Genomic DNA, 18,483 nt, shown 5'->3' with positions numbered 1-18,483 from the left:
TGGTAGAAAAATATATCAAATGTAATATCTGTAACTGAAAATCCAATATATAAAAGGAAAAATTATCTGGATTGGCTCAACAGCATATTAGACCCTTCAGAAGAAAAGGTAAGTGAACTGAAGACATAAAAATAAGTACTCTTTTCAATATGATATAGAGGCTCCATGAAAAATTATGGCTAATATTCTTTTTTTTTTTTTAAGATTTTTTATTTATTTATTGATGAGACACACACAGAGAGAGAGAGAGAGAGAGAGAGGCAGAGACACAGGCAGAGGGAGAAGCAGGCTCCATGCAGGGAGCCCGATGCAGGACTGGATCCCGGGACCCCAGGATCAAGCCCTGGGCCAAAGGCAGCGCTAAACCTCTGAGCCACCCAGGGATCCCCATATGGCTAATTTTCTTAATAGTGAAAAAATACTTTCTAGGACAGGATTCAAGAGAAGGATATTCTCCTTACCCTTTCTGTTCAAAAGTTTACCAAAAGTTCTAGCCAGTCAAGAAAAATAAATTAAAGACTTACTGGATTAGAAAAGAAAAGCAAGGGATCCCTGCGTGGTGCAGCGGTTTAGCGCCTGCCTTTGGCCCAGGGCGTGATCCTGGAGACCCGGGATCGAATCCCTTGCCGGGCTCCCGGTGCATGGAGCCTGCTTCTCCCTCTGCCTGTGTCTCTGCCTCTCTCTCTCTCTCTGTGTGACTATCATAAATTTAAAAAATAAAAAATAAATAAAAAAGAAAAGAAAAGCAAGTCTATATTAGTAAATAACATGACATGCTAGGAAACCCCTAAGAATTTACAAAAAAAAGCTGTTAGAACTGGTATGTGAACATAGCAAAAATATAAAGCATTTAATGTCAAAATATACTAACCAATTGTATTTCCTTATATCAGCAATGAACAGTTGGAAAATATATATGCAGTCTGTAACATTGAGAGGTATAAAACACTGATGAGGAAATCAAAGATGACCTAAATATACCCTGCTTATGGATTGAAGTGTTATTATTAAAATGTGGTTTCTTCCAAATTCATCGATACATTTAGCATAATCCCAATAAAAATTTCTGCAGATGATTTTTTTGTCAAAATTGATAAGCTGATCCTAATATTAATCTATGATTGCAAGGATCCACAATAGCTAAAACAATTTTGAAAAATAACCCTGTAATGGTAGCATTAGATGATTTCAAAACTTCCTGGATAGCTACATAAGCAAGACTGTGAGGGATTGGTATGCAGACAGGCATATATGTCACTATGAGTGAATACAGTTTAGAAATGGACCCATATGTGTAATGGTTTTTAAAAATGACAAAGTTAGTAGCAAGGCAGTTCAGTGGAGAAAGGATAGTATTTTCAACAAATGCTGGGGGGAAGCCTAATGCCATAAAGAACAATGACCTTGAAATGGATCTTCTACCTAAACATGAAAACCAAACTATGAAAATTCTAAATGAAAACACAGGGGAAATATTGTGACTTTGACGTAAGCAGAGAATTTTTAGAAAGCATGAAGTGTGAAAAATAATTCTGAAAGAAAAACTAGAGTTCATAGAAATTTAAAACCACTTTTAAAAAATGCTATTAAGCAAATAAAATGGCAGTGGGGCACTTGGGTGGCTTAGTTGGTGAGCGTCAAGCCGGGTTTCAGCTCATGTCATGATCTCATGGGCTGTGGGATCTGGCCCCTCCTTGGGCTCCACACTCAGTGTGGAGTCTGCTTGAAGGATCTCTCCCTCTGCCCCTCTTGCTCTTGTGCGCTCTTGCTCTCTCAAATCTTAAAGAAAAGAAAAGCCACAGAGTGGGAGGAAATATGTACATGTCTAACAAAGGGCTAAAAGGAGTCTTACAACTCAAGAAGACAACCAATTCAATAATTGGAAAAGATTTGGACATTTTACAAAAGAAGTTACCTAGCCAATTAGTACGTGAATACATTCTCAACATCATTAGTCACCTGGAAATGCAAAGTAAAACCAGAATGAGATGTAACTGCATACAAATGATCAAAGCTAACTTTAGGGAGTCTGACGATAATAAATGTGGTGAGAATGTGGAGCAGCTGGAGCTATCCTAAACTGCTGAGACTATAAAATGGTACAACCACTTTGAAGAACTATTTAGTCATTTTTTAAAAAGTTAAGCATATCATTTACCTTATAATCCAGCGATCCCACTCCTGGGTATTGAAATGATAAAGAATGGAAACAAATGTGCAGAGTTTTTCTTCTCTTTTCTTCTCTTTTCTTTTCTTTTCTTTCTTTTCTTTTCTTTTCTTTCTTTTTTTCTTTTCTTTCTCTTTCTTTCTTTCTTTCTTTCTTTCTTTCTTTCTTTCTTTCTTTCTTTCTTCTTTCTTCTTCTTTCTTCTTTCTTTCGATTTTATCTATCCATTCATTAGAGACACAGAGAGAGAGAGGCAGAGACAGGCAGAGGGAAAAGCAGGCTCCATGTGGGGAGCCCGATGTGGGACTCGATCCCGGGACCCCAGGATCACGCTCTGAGTCCAAGGCAGGTGCTAAACCGCTGAGCCACTCAGGGATCCTGGGATTTTTAACACAGTTATTCAGAGCAGTTTTATTTACTGTAACCATAAACTGGGAACAATCCAGATGTCTAAGGTTAATGGAATATCCTTCAGAAAGAAAAGTGAATGGATTAATGATTGATTCCAAAACATGGATGGATCTCAAGAACACTATGGCTGAGTGAAAGAAGCCAGATACAAAGGAGTAATACTATATGATTTCATTTACATGAAAAATCTAGGATAAGTAAAATTATAGTGACAGGAAGCATCCAGTTTGGTTGTCTGCTTGGTGCCTTAAGGGGAATAACGGAAACTTGAGGGTACTAGGAATGTATCCTATCTTTATTGTAGCAGTAATTACACAGATATATACATTTGGCAAAACATTTTACTGTACGTTTGAAGTGGACAGTTTTATTGTTAGTAAATGTTATTAAATGTGTCACTTTTATTACCATAGGGTTTTCCTTTGCATGGATATAAAGCAATTTGTTTATCTGTTCACCTTAAATGAAGCTTTTGGCTAGCTTTTGGCTACTGTGGCTAAAGCTGTTATGAATTAAAGTTGTTTAAGAGAAAGGGAAAGTTGTAGCTAGATTTTGAGGAGCTTTGTTATGTAGTGTTAAGATCTAATTTTATTATGAGGCCCGTGGAGACCACCAAGGTTAAGTAGGAAGAGACTTGATTTGTCTTTTGAAAGCTGACTTGTGCAGCTGTGAAGTTTTTGGGTTTCAGAAAAGAAAAACTGGAGGCAGGAATACCTGGCAGAAGGTTGCTAATAATCCATTCATCCCCCCCCCCCGCCCACCTTTATTGAGGTGAATTGTCAAATATATATTGAAAGTGTACAACACGATTATTTAACGTATGTATACATTTTGAAATGATCACCTCACATAGTTACCTTTGTGTGTGGTGAGAATGCTTATGATCTACTCTCATAATAGGTTTCAAGTATACAATAAAGTGTTATTAACTATAGTCATCATGCTATACATTAGATCTTCAGTACTTCTTATAATTGAAAGCTTATACCCTTTGACCAGTATTTCCCCATTCCCCCCCGCCCAGTACCTGGTAACTGTCATTCTACTGTTTTTTTCTATGGGTTGAGTTTGATCTTCTCCCCGCCCCCATTTTTTTTTCAGATTCCACGTATAAATGAGATCATACAGTATTTATCTTTTATTTTGTTTAGCGTAATATCCTCTGGGTTCATCCATGTTTTTGCAAATGGCAGGATTTCCTTCTTTCTCTTGGCTGAATAATATTCTTGTGTGTGTCATATTTGTATGTCACATTCATTATCATTTATCAACTGATGAACACTTAAGTTGTTTCTGTATCTTGGCTGTCATGAATAATGCTAAACATGGTGTAGATATCACTTCAAGACAGTGTTTTCATTTCCTTCAGATAAATACCTATAAGTGGGATTTCTGGATCATGTGACAGTTCTATTCTTTATTTTTTCAGGACCCTCCATATTGTTTTCCATAATGGCTGTACTAATTTACATTGCCACCAACAGTGCACAAGAGTTTCCTTTTTTCATCATCCTCGGCCAACACTTGTTATTTCTTGTCTTTCGGCAAAAGTCAGGTGTGAAGTGAAGGAAGCAAAGTTTCCTTTGCTATACAGAAGCTTTTAGTTTGATGTAGTCTTATTTATTTGTTTGTTGCCTTTGTTTTTAGTGTCATATTCAACAAATCATTGCTAAGGTCAATATCAAGAAGATTTTCCCTTATTTTCTTCCGCAGTTTCAGGTCTTGCATATAAGTCTTTAATTTGCTTCAAGATAATTTTTGTGAATGGTGTTAAGATAGGGGTCCAGTTTCATTCTTCCATTCATTTCTTCTTTCAGTAGCTGGTCAAGTGTGTCCCCTAGTGGCCAGGTACTGTGCTTTGTACTGGGGATTCAAAGAACACGAGGCACTGAAATGCATCTCCCCCACCCCTTACCAAAATTTATATTCAAATAAGGGAAATAGATGCTTAAAACAATAAGTGTAATAAAATGTTATACATGTTGGACAAAAATTGTTTTCAAGCAAAATGAAAACACAAAGTAAATATAGGGGTCCACTAGGCAGGGAGCTAATGAGTCAAGAGAATGCCCAATAAAATGACTTGAGTTAAATATTGAAAACATTTTTTTTAAAGATTTTATTTATTTATTCATGAGAGACACACACAGAGGGAGAGAGAGGCAGAGACACAGGCAGAGGGAGAACCAGGCTCCATGTAGGGAACCTGACGTGGGACTTGATCCCAGGTCTCCAGGACCACGCCTTGGGCTGAAGGCAGCACTAAACCTCTGAGCCACCCAGGCTGCCCAAAAACATTTTTTTTTTTAATATTGAAAATTGAGAAGACGTTCTTGGTGATAAAGGAATGATAAGGATGGGGCATGAACTTGGGCAGTGATGGTGGAGATGAATTATAAAAAATGGATTTAAGGTACATTTGCAAAGTGGAGTTGACAAGACTTAATTTTGAGAGTGAGAGAACAGAATTGAAGTAAGCTGAGTAACTGAGTATGCTGAGGTACCGTTAATTGATAGAGGGCATAGGAGGAGAAGCATGTTTGGATACAGAGTTTAGGGGGAAATTCTGTAGATTATTGAACTTGCAGTGTTTGTGGCATGTGGAGGTGTCCAAAATGCAGTTAGAATGGGTCCAGTGCTCCTAATGGAAGTAGGTATGAGCTAGAGTTGGAAGGTAAGATTTGAAGCCATAGGGTTGTATGATCTTTTAGAAAGGGAGAATAGAACAATATCCGTGTTGTTCGGTTGCAAAGAAAGAAATTGATTTTGGATTACTTAAGCAAATATAAGAGATTTATTGGAAGGACATTAGGTAGATCACAGTTTCAAAGGGGAAGTTAAAAAATCAGGCCTTAGGAAGAATGGAAACTGGGAAAGCTCTAAGGGTTGTCAGAAGGACAAACTTAAGGACAATTTCCCTGTAGTATAGCACTGTTGTCAGGAAGTTTTGGCTCTGGCTGCCTTTTATCCTTATATGGGTCCTCAAAGCTCAAATTCCTATGAGGGAGGATTAATTTGACTTTTCTTTCATCTTCTAACATTTTAGGTCAGTTCCTTAACTGGCAAATGGTGTACTGTGAGCAGCCCTGCCTGGGTCTTTGGTTACTCCTTTGGTCGGTTAGCAGGTAACTAGTATATTTCATACCAACTCAAACCTCACAGAATGAAAGGAATTTCCTTAAAAGAAAGTGGAATGTTATGAGACAAAGGAAAATTAGGTTCTAGGCAGGACACCTCCTTTAATCCTGAGCTCAGGGGCCACAGAGTACTCCTCATGAAGCCATAGGTACAGCTTGAGGGGTAGGTGGCATGCAGCACGGTACAGTACACTCTTAGGGAGTGTAAATGATCTGACACGCAACATAATTGTGCCTTCAGATCCCATTTGGGCCTGTACCTGTTTTGTACCTGGCCTGCTGGAATTTAGAATTAAATGTGTCCGGTAGTACTTAATGAGCTACTGGATTGCATGGTCATATAATGTTGTTCTATTCAGTTTCCACTGGTCTTGTAGTGAGCCAGGAGCTTTTACTCTAAAGGAAATAATTATTTCAGTTGCTAAAACTGTGGGGAAGCTGTGGTATATCGACTGGGGCTTCTTATAGGTTCAACACAACATTATTGTAGGTGGAGGCATCTTTTGGCTTGTCTATACAGTAATAAAGTTGTGGACAAGGAGGGCGGTGTGTATACCTGCTATTCAAGCAAGGTGTGCCCCACAGGGAACCTATTACCCCTTTGTCTCATATCAACATCTCACTTTAGAAATTTTAGAAATTTCCCCTACAAATGCAGTGATTTTGGTAAGGAGATGGAATTCATTCAGCTTCTGCTTTGTACTTTTTAGTGTACTATTCCTTCCTTCTGAGCCAGGGAGCCATGGTGACAGTCTGTCAGTTTGTGGGAATATCAGAAAAGTAGGATGAAGAAAAAATGAGTGGGAAATATCAGAAAGGGAGACAGAACATGAGAGACTCCTAACTCTGGGAAACAAAGGGTGGTAGAAAGGGAGGTGGGCGGGGGGTGGGAGTGACTGGGTGACGGGCACTGAGAGGGGCACTTGATGGGGTGAGCACTGGGTGTTATTCTATATGTTGGCAAATTGAACACCAATAAAAAATAAATTTATTAAAGAAAAGAATAGGACTGAGAAAAATGAAGGAGGGAAGCAACATTCTAGGCAGCTTTAAAATTTTCATTTACTAGTTTTGTCGTAATGTATCTTATTCCAGAAAAAATGTAATAGCATACATTCAAAGTGTGACAAAATAATTAAGAAATAGAAACATAAAATAGAAACAATAATAAAACTAAAATACATATTAAAAAAAAAAAGAAAAGTAGGATGTTTGGGTTTCATAATGACAGCTGTGAGAAGAGGCTAAGTTAGAGCTCCACCTCTCTGCGTGACTCATAAGTTGTTGGTCTATCCTGTGGACCAGTGCTATTTCCTAATTCTTAAGAATTAATGTAGCTCAAAGCCAGTAGGTATTAATCCTCAAGGGCATTGGGTATTTTCCCTTTCACTGGCCTATGGTTACCTAGATAAATGGCTAGAGATCCATTTGGGAGAAAAAAATCTTCCATAAGGGAATTGACCTCCAATTCATTCAAGAACTGTGGGATTTGAGTTAGAGGCCATGACTCCACTGCAGTGCCTCAGATGGATCTCTGTTCACTAGATACAGAGTTGCTTGCTTGTGTTTAGTTTTTTAAAAAATATTTATTTATTTATTTATTCATGAGAGAGACAGAGACAGAGACCTAGGCAGAGAGAGAAGCAGGCTCCTTGCAGGGAGCCTGATGTGAGACTAGATTCCCGGACCTGGGATCATGCCCTGAGCCTAAGGCAGATGCTCAACTGCTGAGCCACCCAGGCATCCCTAAATCAAAACAGATCTTAATGGGATGGCTGTTAATTTGAATTCATGGGTCTGATTGGTTAAATATAGACAGGGATTTCTGCCTATCAAAGCCTGAGATTATCTAATATTACCTCACTGCCTGTTAGGATCACCATGTCCACTTTGCTTCTGGTACTGAACCACTACCACCTACACTCACCCAGCCTTCTCTGAGTTCCTCCCATACTTTGTGAGTTTAGGGAGTCCATGTCAATTGTAGTTCCTCCCACCCAAATCCTTAGCCCTAGCAAGAGCCATTCAAGGCTCTTAGCCTAGCAAGATTGTCTTGTGCCTCTCACCAGTCTTTTCCTGGTGTCAAGAGTGAAAGGAGAATCTTCTGGGCCCAGTGTGGAGACACAGCAAGAGCAGTATATGGATGAAAGCTTATAGTTTGAATAGAGAAAAGTGGTGAGAAAATAACATTTTTACAGTGGACTTCCCTTTTTCCAAAGAACCTATCAGGACAATTAGAATCATTTTCATATTGGGAATAGCAACTTAATTTTGGTCAAGTACTATCATCTGTCATAGTAAATTAATGACAATTTGATTAAATTTTGTACTCAATTTGTAATTTTGTTTATTTTAGTTGTATAAGAATTATAACCATACAGTATTTGTAATTTTTATCCTTATACATATTTAAATAATATTTTAATAAATACAAATCATTTAAGGCAATTATGGATGACTGGATTTTTATCCTTTAAAAATGTTCCGTGTATTACTCAAGGATGAGGAATACTCACTAGTCTGTGCTATTTCTGGGCCCAGTTAATAAGGATAAATTGATCATAGATTTTTTTTTTTGTTTTTTTTTTGTTTGTTTTAGAAGACGTTATTTATTTGTTTATTTATGAGAAGCAGAGACATAGGCAGAGGGAGAAGCAGGCTCTCTGCAGGGAGCCTGATGGCGGGATGCAATCCTGGAACTCTGGGATCACAACCTGAGCCAAAGGCAGATCCTCAACCACTGAGCCCCGGATCATAGATTTTGAAGTGCTATCATACTTAAATCTTTGTGCTTAAATTCTTTTCTTTTTTTTTTTTTTTAAGATTTTATTTATTTATTCATGAGAGAGAGAGAGAAAGAGAGAGAGGCAGAGACACAGGCAGAGGGAGAAGCAGGCTCCATGCAGGGAGCCTGATGTGGGACGCAATCCCGTCTCCAGGATCAGGCCCTGGGCTGAAGGCGGCGCTAAATCGCTGAGCCACCCGGGCTGCCCTGTGCTTAAATTCTAATGAATTAGGATTCAGATACCCACATTCTCTCTCTTGTCATTTTGCTCATTACCACTATATTGCCAACTGCTTTTCATCAATACTGTTGTATTCTATAATTATCCCTTTATTCTTCTAAAGGAGTCAGAATTTTTATGTGTGTATGTGTGTGTGTTTAACACCTTTGAGGCCCTTTAGTTACCAAAAAGTGTTCATCTGTGTTTGTGGTTTGAAGAGTTTAATGAATGCTTTTCTAAAAATAGCTGCTTTGGAGTAGGTTTTTTAAATGGGCACTAGATGTTAACCATTCAGATAGTTGTTTCTGATTTAATACTTATTTGAAGTTCTGGATACAAATTTTTAGCTTATAGAGTGCAGCTGCATTTGCTTTTCTTCCTATGACTCACTAAAGCCTACTCAAAGCCTTTCATTTTTTTTCTATTTTTGTATACTGAAACTTCATTTTAACAAATATTTAAAAATAGTTTTAAAAATTACCATTCCTTTGGAATCTCCATGGAAGGTTTATTTCATTTGCTCCAAATATTTCTTTTTTTAAGCAAAAGGAATTGGTTTTATTTCCAGAATTGTGAGGCAAGAGATAGGTCTAATAAGAATTATACCATATTCTAAAAACTTAACAGTGGTGTTTTGAAATTTTTCAAACATTGGTAGTTTGCAAGAACATACTCTGTATAACATTCAGTAGTTACAGGGGCTTTGTTACAGGTGCTTTCTATATCTTAAATTGTTAAATATCAACAAGTAAATGAAGTTTATTTTATCCTCAAAATAGAAATGGTTTCACAAATCTGCTTCACCATTTCTCTCATGACTCTCTTTTATGTTGCTGTATATTTAAAAGGAATGTCATTTATTTTCACAGGACTAATAGTATATACAAAGCCTTTATTAAAAGCTTTTTTATGTAGTAAAAAAGTATTATTTTGAAGTATTATATATTTTCTCACATACTTTTTGTTCTGTAGTACCCATGATTAAACATAAGAGTGACAATAGAGTATGCATGATACAATTTTATGAGTATGTAGAAAGGAGCTCCAGAAATGAACATCTGAGAAATTGGTAGTCCTGGCCTTATTTTTTGAAGATTTTATTTATTTGTTTAACGGAGAGAGAGAGTGAGCGAGTGCACATGCCAGAGAGCACAAGCAGAAGGAACAGCAGAGGGAGAAGGAGAAGCAGGCTCTCTGCTGAGCAGGGAGCCCGATGTGGGGCTCAATCCCAGGACCCTGGGATCATAACTTGAGCCAAAGGCAGATGCTTAACTGACTGAGCTGCCCAGGTACCCCAGAATTTTTTTTAATGAAGCCATTTTATTTATTTATTGTTTAAGATTTATTTTAGAGAGAGAAAGCATAAGCAGGAGGGGTAGAGGGGGAGAGAGGGAGAACCTCAAGCAGCTTCTGTGCTGAGCATAGAGTCTGACATGGGGCTTGATCCCAGGACCCTGAGCTGAGATCATGACCTGAGCCAGACACCAAGAGTTGGATGCTTAACCAATTGTGTACCCAGGCGTCCCTTGGCCTTAGAATTTTAATGTAAGCTTGAAAGTACTCCTGCATTTACTTGGTCATCTTAGGAAAAAAAGTTTGAAAGATATGCTGCACTGTATAAATATAAATATAAGGTAGAGATGGAGTATTATAACTGTTACATGAGAAATAGTAGCAGTTGAAGCTGTGTGGTATAGTGGAAAAAGAGTTTTGGAAGATGACTGACCTGGATTCAGTCCTGGCTTATGTCATTTACTAGCTGCTGTTTGGGCATGTTAAATACTCGGACTTTGTTTTCTCATCAGCAAAAATGGGAATAATAATACCTATCTTGTGAATATTGAGTGAAAGACCTAGGTGACAACATAGTTTTATTTCTCTTCCCAAATGGAGAATAGGAAATATCCTTGCAAAAATAAACATCCTTCTGAAGCAAAATATAGATTAATTTTGCATTAGTTTATTATATTTTCATTTATAAATTGCAAGTAAAATGGGATTGACTAATGGGTTAGGAGTATGAAGAAAGTAGTGGTTGCTCGTTAACATGTAGCCCTGAATTAAATTTTAGAAGTCTTGAAGTTGGCTTAGCATTAAGGAGTTCAAAATATGAGTATAATTGGCTGCTGTGGATAGGTTATAAACCCAGACAAAGTAGAAAATAGGGAGCTGAGGGTCTTTTAGTTGGGTAACAGTAGTATCTGTCAAGAGGTTTTTTTAATCTCTAAGTCATCCTAGTAATGAATAAGGTGCTATCACTTTTTTACCCTTGCCAAGATTAGAGGGGGATTGTAGATCTGGGAGTTGTAGATCTCCTAAAACTCTCTGGTATATGCCTCTCCGTGGGAAATTGGCTGCTGTTTGTTTAAGCAGGCATTGCTGCACCTGGAACCATGGGACCACTTAGATGTCCCAGTAGTTAAAGGCTAAAGGCAAAAAAAATTTTTTTAAAGATTTTATTTATTCATTCATGAGAGACACGCGAGAGAGAGGTAGAGACACAGGCAGAGGGAGAAGCAGGCTCCGTGCAGGGAGCCCGACGTGGGACTCGATCCCAGGTCTCCAGGATCAGGCCCTGAGCTGAAGCCGGCGCTAAACCGCTGAGCCACTCGGGCTGCCCAAGACAAATGTTTAGATATGATGATGCCCAGTCTAGTTTTAAGGGATTATAAGCAAGGTGCTTGGCTCTTCATAGGCCTATCAAATCTTGAAATCTCACTGAATAGCAGGTTGGTAAGTTTCCTGCAGATAGATAAATTCCAACCCTCTGTGATATAGTGTCACAGACTCTTCAGTAGCTTCCCATGTTCTGTCAGAAACAGTTTGGCCTGTGCGTGGCAAAACATCCTTTCCTTCCTTTCTAGTCACTCCTGCCACACTTTCTACCCGCCACGGGAAGTAAACCATCTACATTCGTACCTGGTAAACATTGCTTAACTCAGGCTCTACTCAAATATTAGCCTTTTTGGTAAGTATTCTGTGATTTCTTCAGTTTAAATTGCTCATTCCTCCAGTTTTTTGTCTCTTCGAAAAATCAGAAAATGTGACATCATTGAGCTTTCATTCACCATGGTCTTGATGAGCTGTTGTCAAGTGGTGGCTGCTTCCTTTAGAGTGAGCATATGTAGTACACTTTAAATATATACAAGTATATTTGCCAATTATTCCTGAATAAAGCTGGGAGAAAAAAGATTGGGCATATGTTCTTCAGTTCACCATTTGAGATGCATCAGTTGCAGCTGACCACTTCATGGATTAATTGGCTTATTTGGATCTTTTATTTGGGATCTCTGATTTCAATATAAGTGTTTCTAAGACTGTAATCTTCTTGAAGTGGCTTTGTCTTTATATTCCTGTTGCCCAGCATATACTTGACACATAGAAAGCCTTCAATAAGTACTTACAGAATTTAATTGAATGGAGTAAAACCTTTCCTAACCAGAGGACTTTGCCTTTTTCTTCACCTTTGCTTGAATCATTATGTTAATTAGATCATGGTATTTATTTTTCATATTATTCTTCATAGTATAAAACATCATTGTTGGAGATTGTGATCAACTCTTCCCAAAGACAGAGAAAGAAAAATAAATGTGCTTTAATTGTACCAGGATTGATTAAAATTAGGTGGGGCAACTTTTCCTAGCTATAACATTTGTTAGGGATAGCTTATTAGATGCTGTTGAGTCTTTCAATTTTGAAATCTTCACAGGCCTGGCATTCACCCTTCTTGAAGATACCGAGAAGAGCAATATAAAATTCCTTATGATGAGGCTATGCAATGCACTAGTGAGTGATCAGAATGTTGGAGAAAATTTTGGCTATATATAATATACAGTATTAAAATATATTAGCTTTAGGAATGGCCTGGAAACCGAAGTCTAGCTCTTTTCCATCTTTGCTTTTTGCCATTGCTCTGTCAGCCATGTGCTCCCCCGCATCCCTCCAGGCCGTGGCTTGCAAAATTGAAGAAATCAAGGACTTTATGCTCATAGCCAGGTGAAAGGATGCCAAATCTGTCAAGATCAAGAAAAATAAGGATAATGTGAAATTTAAAGTTCAGTGCAGCAGATTCCTTTATACCTTGGTCATCACAGACAAAGAGAAGGCAGAGAAGCAGTCCTTGCCCCCAGGTTTGGCAGTGAAGGAGCATGAACGAAACTGGCACACTGATTTGAACTGTATTAAAATCTTAAAAATTCTAAAATATATATGTATATGTTGGCTTTCATATATTGTAGATTTAGGATATGAGAACAAATTCTAATCAGCAGGTGTATAACTTCTGCAAAAAATGTAGAATTTGTTACTCCATAATTTTCTCCTCTATCAAAAACAGCTGTCTACAAAGAGCGCTTCATACTGTTGGCAAATTCATTACAAATGCAGGAAGCAATTCCTGTTTCATATGATTGTGATTTGTAAAAATAATTTAGGTGTAAGCTATCCACAAACCATTTTTTTAAGTGACAGTTCTATCTAAATTCTCATATTTTGGCATTATACATGAGTGTCATAAGTTTAAATTCTGTAACATCCAAGCAGAAATATAAGAAAGGGCTCATTTAGGATGGAATGGCAAACATTCTAATTGGGAGGGTCCTCATTTTGATTTCTGCCCTCCTGCCCCTACCCCTTCAACCAAAAACCAAAGCAAAAACATCTGGAGTTATTCAGGCAGTATAAATATTCTTCAAAGAATGGACCCCTAATCATAAAGCCCTTCTGGCATTGAAAGATGTTTTTGGATAGATAGAATTCACATGATTGGTAAAAATATCTTTGAATTCATGAAGGCTCTCACAAGTCGTGAGAAGAGAGTTTGGGAGTATGGCGGGCTGAGGCTGATGGAATTTGTCATGGGCTTTTATATTTTATAGGCAAGCAGTCTGTTCCTGCACAGGGGTTACTTTCTCAGCTTTTCCTTTAGAATAGTCTCCAAGAAAGGTAGCTTATTTGCTGTTAAATGATGGCTGTTTCATTCTGAAGAAAATGTGCGGTAGGTCTAAACTTAGTTTTATTCTCTTTTCACATGTTTAAACAAGTTTTGCTGTGGGGAGACAAAGAGAAAACAATGCCCTTCAAAGCCCCCTGTCTTCAGACTCTGCTTTGTAATTCTGTCCAAAAGATAGAAAGTAGGGAGGAGGAATGTTAGTTGAACACTGAAGAAAACCACACATACATTATTATCAGTTAAGGAGGGGAATTGAAAGGTATAGCTGTGTTACAGTTAGCCAGTATTTATTGACCATCAGCTGTGTATTAAAACACAATGACAGATCTGTTGAGATAAAAAGGGTTTCTTTACTCCAAGGACATAGAGTATTCTTGAGGAACCTAGTTGCAAATCTGTGAAGTTCAAGCAATAATGTAAGATAAAAATAATTTCATCGTAATTGTTAGTAATTGCCAATTGGAAGATTTGGTGAAATGTCACAGGAGTTCAGGTCAGGGATAGACCTCTGTGGGCTGACTAAATCCAGGGGTTCTGTGAAAGAATTTTGAGCAGCTGCTTGAAGAATGGGTAGAATTTGGATTGAGGGAGAATAATAAGATATTTCTGCCCTTCCCTTTCAGTGGAATATCATGTGTGGAATTTGGGAAGAGCAGAGTTAGTATGTTAATTTTGGGTCAGAATCAGCAATTAACCATATGGGAGAACTTTAATGAACCTGAGAAAACCTCTTGATGATTTCAGCATATTGCAAGTTCCCTCAATTCAGGCCTATAAAAAACAAAACATTTTTAAAACCCTGGAAGGCATAGAGAAAGTGATGCCATCCAGGATATTCACTGTGAAAGCAGCAGTTTTATATTATTAAACTTGGACATTTTAACCAGTTTAACTGAGAGAAAGAACACACACAAAGGAACCATGTGTCTCCCCACTTGAGAAACCTTGACTTTCAGCTGCACAGAAAGCTCTGGTAACTCCAGAGCATCAAATAAGCTTTCTGAGATTCTGATCTTCATACAAATTACCAGTATAAAGAGGAAATGGTTTTCTGTATGCCTTCTTTCTTACCCTCAGAACTGAAGTGATTATATTTTTCTCAAGATAGAGTTAAGATACTATCATTCTTTTCTTTCTGTCTATTCTCTTTTCCCCTTTTTCCTGTCCATCTTTCCTTTACTATGTTTATTGTAGAGTACACTTGTAACATTTTAATAAATTATCTATTTAAAAATATCTAAATCTGTACTCACTGCTATTTATGGTTGATGTAATAGAGATGTAGAGATTACCAGATTGAGGTGAATGGGCATTCACAGTCCTTGGGTTGCATGGACTGCTTTTTAAAGCAAATCTGATCAAGTTTTGTTTATTTTTTGGCTAGAAATGAACGACATCTTTTCAGGAACCTGGAGGAATCGTGAAGAAAAAGCAAATGTTTCTATATCAGAGAGGATAGTTTTATTTTTCTGGGAGACTAAAAAAATCAAGTAAGTTTTTAGCATTATTGTATATAAAAATCTCTATTTGAAAAGAGCCTTCTCTATTCTTTAGTATGTGTTACTTGATTTTAAAATTTTAATCTCATTTTTATATAAAACGTTGCTATTAGACAGAATAGACATTTATTTTAAAAGTACCCATAATTTTACCATCTAGAGATAGCTAGTATTATTATTTTGGCATATAGCTTACAACACTATAAAAATGAGTTTGTTTATTTTTGTTTTAGAGCATTATATAGAAAATTGCTTTTAAATCTTAAATGAACTTAATTTTTAACAACTACCTTGTAATCCATTATATGGGTATACTATAATATAATTCATTATCCTGTTTTTTGGATATTTTTCCTCCAAAATTTGATATAATGTCTTTTCCTAACCCTGGGTCCCAAAGATGTTCTCCTATATTTTCTTCTAAAAGTTTTAGTTTACATGTTAAGTACATGCAGCTTATTGTATGCCAATTACACCTCAATAAAGCTGCTTAAACTTTTAAAAAATAAAAAAATAAAAGTTTTTTAGTTTCATGCTTTACATTTAAATCCATGATCCATTTTACATTGGTTTTTATGTATAACATGAATTTTAAGTCAAAGTTCTTTTTTTCCCCTATGAGTACAGTTACTTCAGCACAATTTGTTGAAAAGACTTCCTTAGCTCCATTGAACTGCTGTTACACCTCTGTCAAAAATCAGTTGGTGTATTTTTATTGATCTGTTTTGTGGGTTCTGTTTCATTGATCTGTTCTTCTGCCAATACGTATGTAGTAAGACTTCTGCCAATATGACACTGTCTTAATTTTGATGGCTATGTAGTAAGACTTAAAATCAGGTAATTCCTCCTACTTTATTCTTTTTTTGCATAATTACTTTAGAATAAACTTGTTTAAATCTGTCATAGTTGTTGTTGTGATGGTGGCAGCAAAACCTGGCACCTCTCCAGATTGCCTGGGTATGGGACCTGCTATGGCGGAGGCCAGTAGAAGGTGAGCTTCTGAACCCCAACTGAGCACAGGGTGGGAGGAAGAATTTTTTAGGGAATAGGAAATGGTTCCTAATGTTAAACAGAGACATGACATCATTTCAAATTTTTGTAGAAAATACTCCTTTTGTGATAATGAATAAGGTTATTATATAGCATTTAAAATGGCAGTATCCTGCTTGAAAGCAAAGGAGTAGATGGCTGAGTACTCAAGGACCCTTCTGTTGTTGTTTTCATTTTATCCACTGTTGTCAGGGACTTGGGTTTAGGTTTCTACAGCAACCACAGTCTGGACTACATAATACCAACACTTTGTGTGCATGTGGTGTTAACTCTGATGCCTTATACACTACATGTGGCAGAGTTGCAGTTGCTATGGAGATCAATCTTTGGACACACTTGGTTGATAACGATGTCTCTCATATGTGGATTTTGCTGCTAAAAGAATATGAAGTGATGCTATGAGTTGACCGAGAGAGGCATAAGACTTTATCAATAATTCCTCTACAGCTGAGAATCTCACATTTGAAAGCTTTAAGTTCTACATTTGCTCACAAACATACTGAAGTGTCTATGTGTGTGTTTAATAATGTATGGCTTGATACCTGGAAAGTGAAGGGAAAATAATGACTTCACAGAGCACATTATCAGAGCAACTTGACTCCTTTTGGTTAGTCAACACCATTTAAAGAATATACTGTAAAAAATTCAAAGACTAGATATCTTACATTAATAATCTTATAATAGTCAACTGTCAGTAGAAAAGGGAAAGATGCACAATTCATCTTGTGAACTACTCTAATTTGAGTATGGGGCCTTGGGTAGCAGCTAATAACCTTTTTCTTAAAGAGCACCTTATCTCTGAAGAGTCCTTTGAGCTGCAGAAATGAGAAACATTGAGGAAGTAGAGTGATTTTATTTTTTCTTTTCCTTATTGACCTTAACCCTCATTTTGAATCATGGATAATAGTCTATCCATGATTATACCATATTTAACATTGTCTTTACCCTTTAGTTGGATTTTTATGTTATTTCAGATTCCTATTATTGATAGATCAAGCTGTAATAAGTATTTTTAATCACAGGATTTAGATAGATCCCAGGATGTAGGAGTGCTGAGCTAAATATATATATTTTAGGGTGAGAGAGCACACAAGCTCACAGGAGTGGGGGGAGGGGCAGAGGGAGAGAATCTTTAAGTAGATTCCCCATTGAGCAGGGAGCCAGATCTGAGGACGCATGAGATCAGCTGAAACCAAGAGTTGGCTGCTTAATGGGCTGGGCCATGTGGGCACCCTCTGAGCTAAGTATTGTAAACCGTTTTATTATTTATTTATTTATTTTAAAGATTTTATTTATTTATTCATGAGAGACACAGAGAGATAGGCAGAGAGAGAAGCAGGCTCCAAGCAGAGAGCCCATGTGAGACTCAATCCTGGGACCCTGGGATCACACCCTAAGCCAAAGGCCGATGCTCAACCACTGAGTCACCCAGCATCCCTATAAACCTTTTTATAATGTTTAATTCAGACTCCTAACTTGTATTTTTGAAGAATTCTAATTGATTTGCAACACTATCAGCAATGTATGACAACACCAGTGTCACTATATTTTTGCCAATATTGGTCATTATCATTAAAAAAAGGCTTTTACTAATTAGATGAAAAATGTTATCCTGACTTAAATTTAATCTACTTGAAAATCTTTCCATGTTCATGTTTATTTCTCTTTGTGTGTTTTGCTCATCTATTTCTCCTAGAATGATTTCTTTATTAATCTATAAGGCATCTTTATATGGTGAAATTTTGTTGCCTAATATGCTACAATTTTTTTTTAAACACACACTTAAAAATTTTTAATTGTTCTTACCTGTTTTTTCCTTTGTGATTCTTCTATTTTTTTCTATGCTTGAGTTTCTTCACCTAACAAAAGTTTGTGGCAAATATTCAATTTTATTTTCTTTTACTTCTTTCATGATTTCGTATTTGCCCTTAGCAAATTGCTAACGAGCTAAGAAGTTCAAGGACTTAACGAATCCAGGCTTACTGTATGACTTACTGTACCACAAATACCAAATTAATTTGGTTCTGTTTATATAATTTATAAAAATTAGAAACAAATTTTTAAAAGGACTGGAGAAGAAATCTAGCAATTTTAGTGCAGTCCTATGATGTTTATTGCCCTTTGCTAGAAGGTTTATTCACTATGCTGTCATGTTGTGTGTTCATGCAGATAATTGAGAATTATAGTAAGCTATCTTAGTCTATGATAAACAGACAGAATGCACTTTAATTACATTCTAATTTATTATCTGGTGAAAGTACCTTG

The 18,483-nt window shown here is 36.9% G+C and overlaps 1 protein-coding gene across 8 annotated transcripts in view; it reads left to right on the top strand.

Moving 5' to 3' along the window:
* The window catches only part of PDSS2 (decaprenyl diphosphate synthase subunit 2), a 251,385-nt gene that overhangs the window by 12,898 nt on the left and 220,004 nt on the right, over positions 1-18,483 (top strand). Inside the window, exons 1-2 of one of the 8 annotated variants that reach the window (XM_049092433.1) lie at positions 15,080-15,159; positions 16,075-16,159. The exons of the other annotated variants lie outside the window; for them this stretch is intronic. Of the exons in view, the coding sequence (XP_048948390.1) occupies positions 16,086-16,159 (74 nt within the window). The 5' untranslated portion in view covers positions 15,080-15,159; positions 16,075-16,085. Of the gene's footprint in view, positions 1-15,079; positions 15,160-16,074; positions 16,160-18,483 lie in introns of those variants that run through there. 8 annotated transcript variants of the gene reach the window in all.

Source organism: Canis lupus, chromosome 12 (assembly GCF_003254725.2).
Source record: "Canis lupus dingo isolate Sandy chromosome 12, ASM325472v2, whole genome shotgun sequence".
Lineage (NCBI taxonomy): Eukaryota > Metazoa > Chordata > Mammalia > Carnivora > Canidae > Canis > Canis lupus.
Note: the sequence above shows the minus strand (reverse complement) of the source record. Positions and strands in the feature narration are given on the sequence as shown.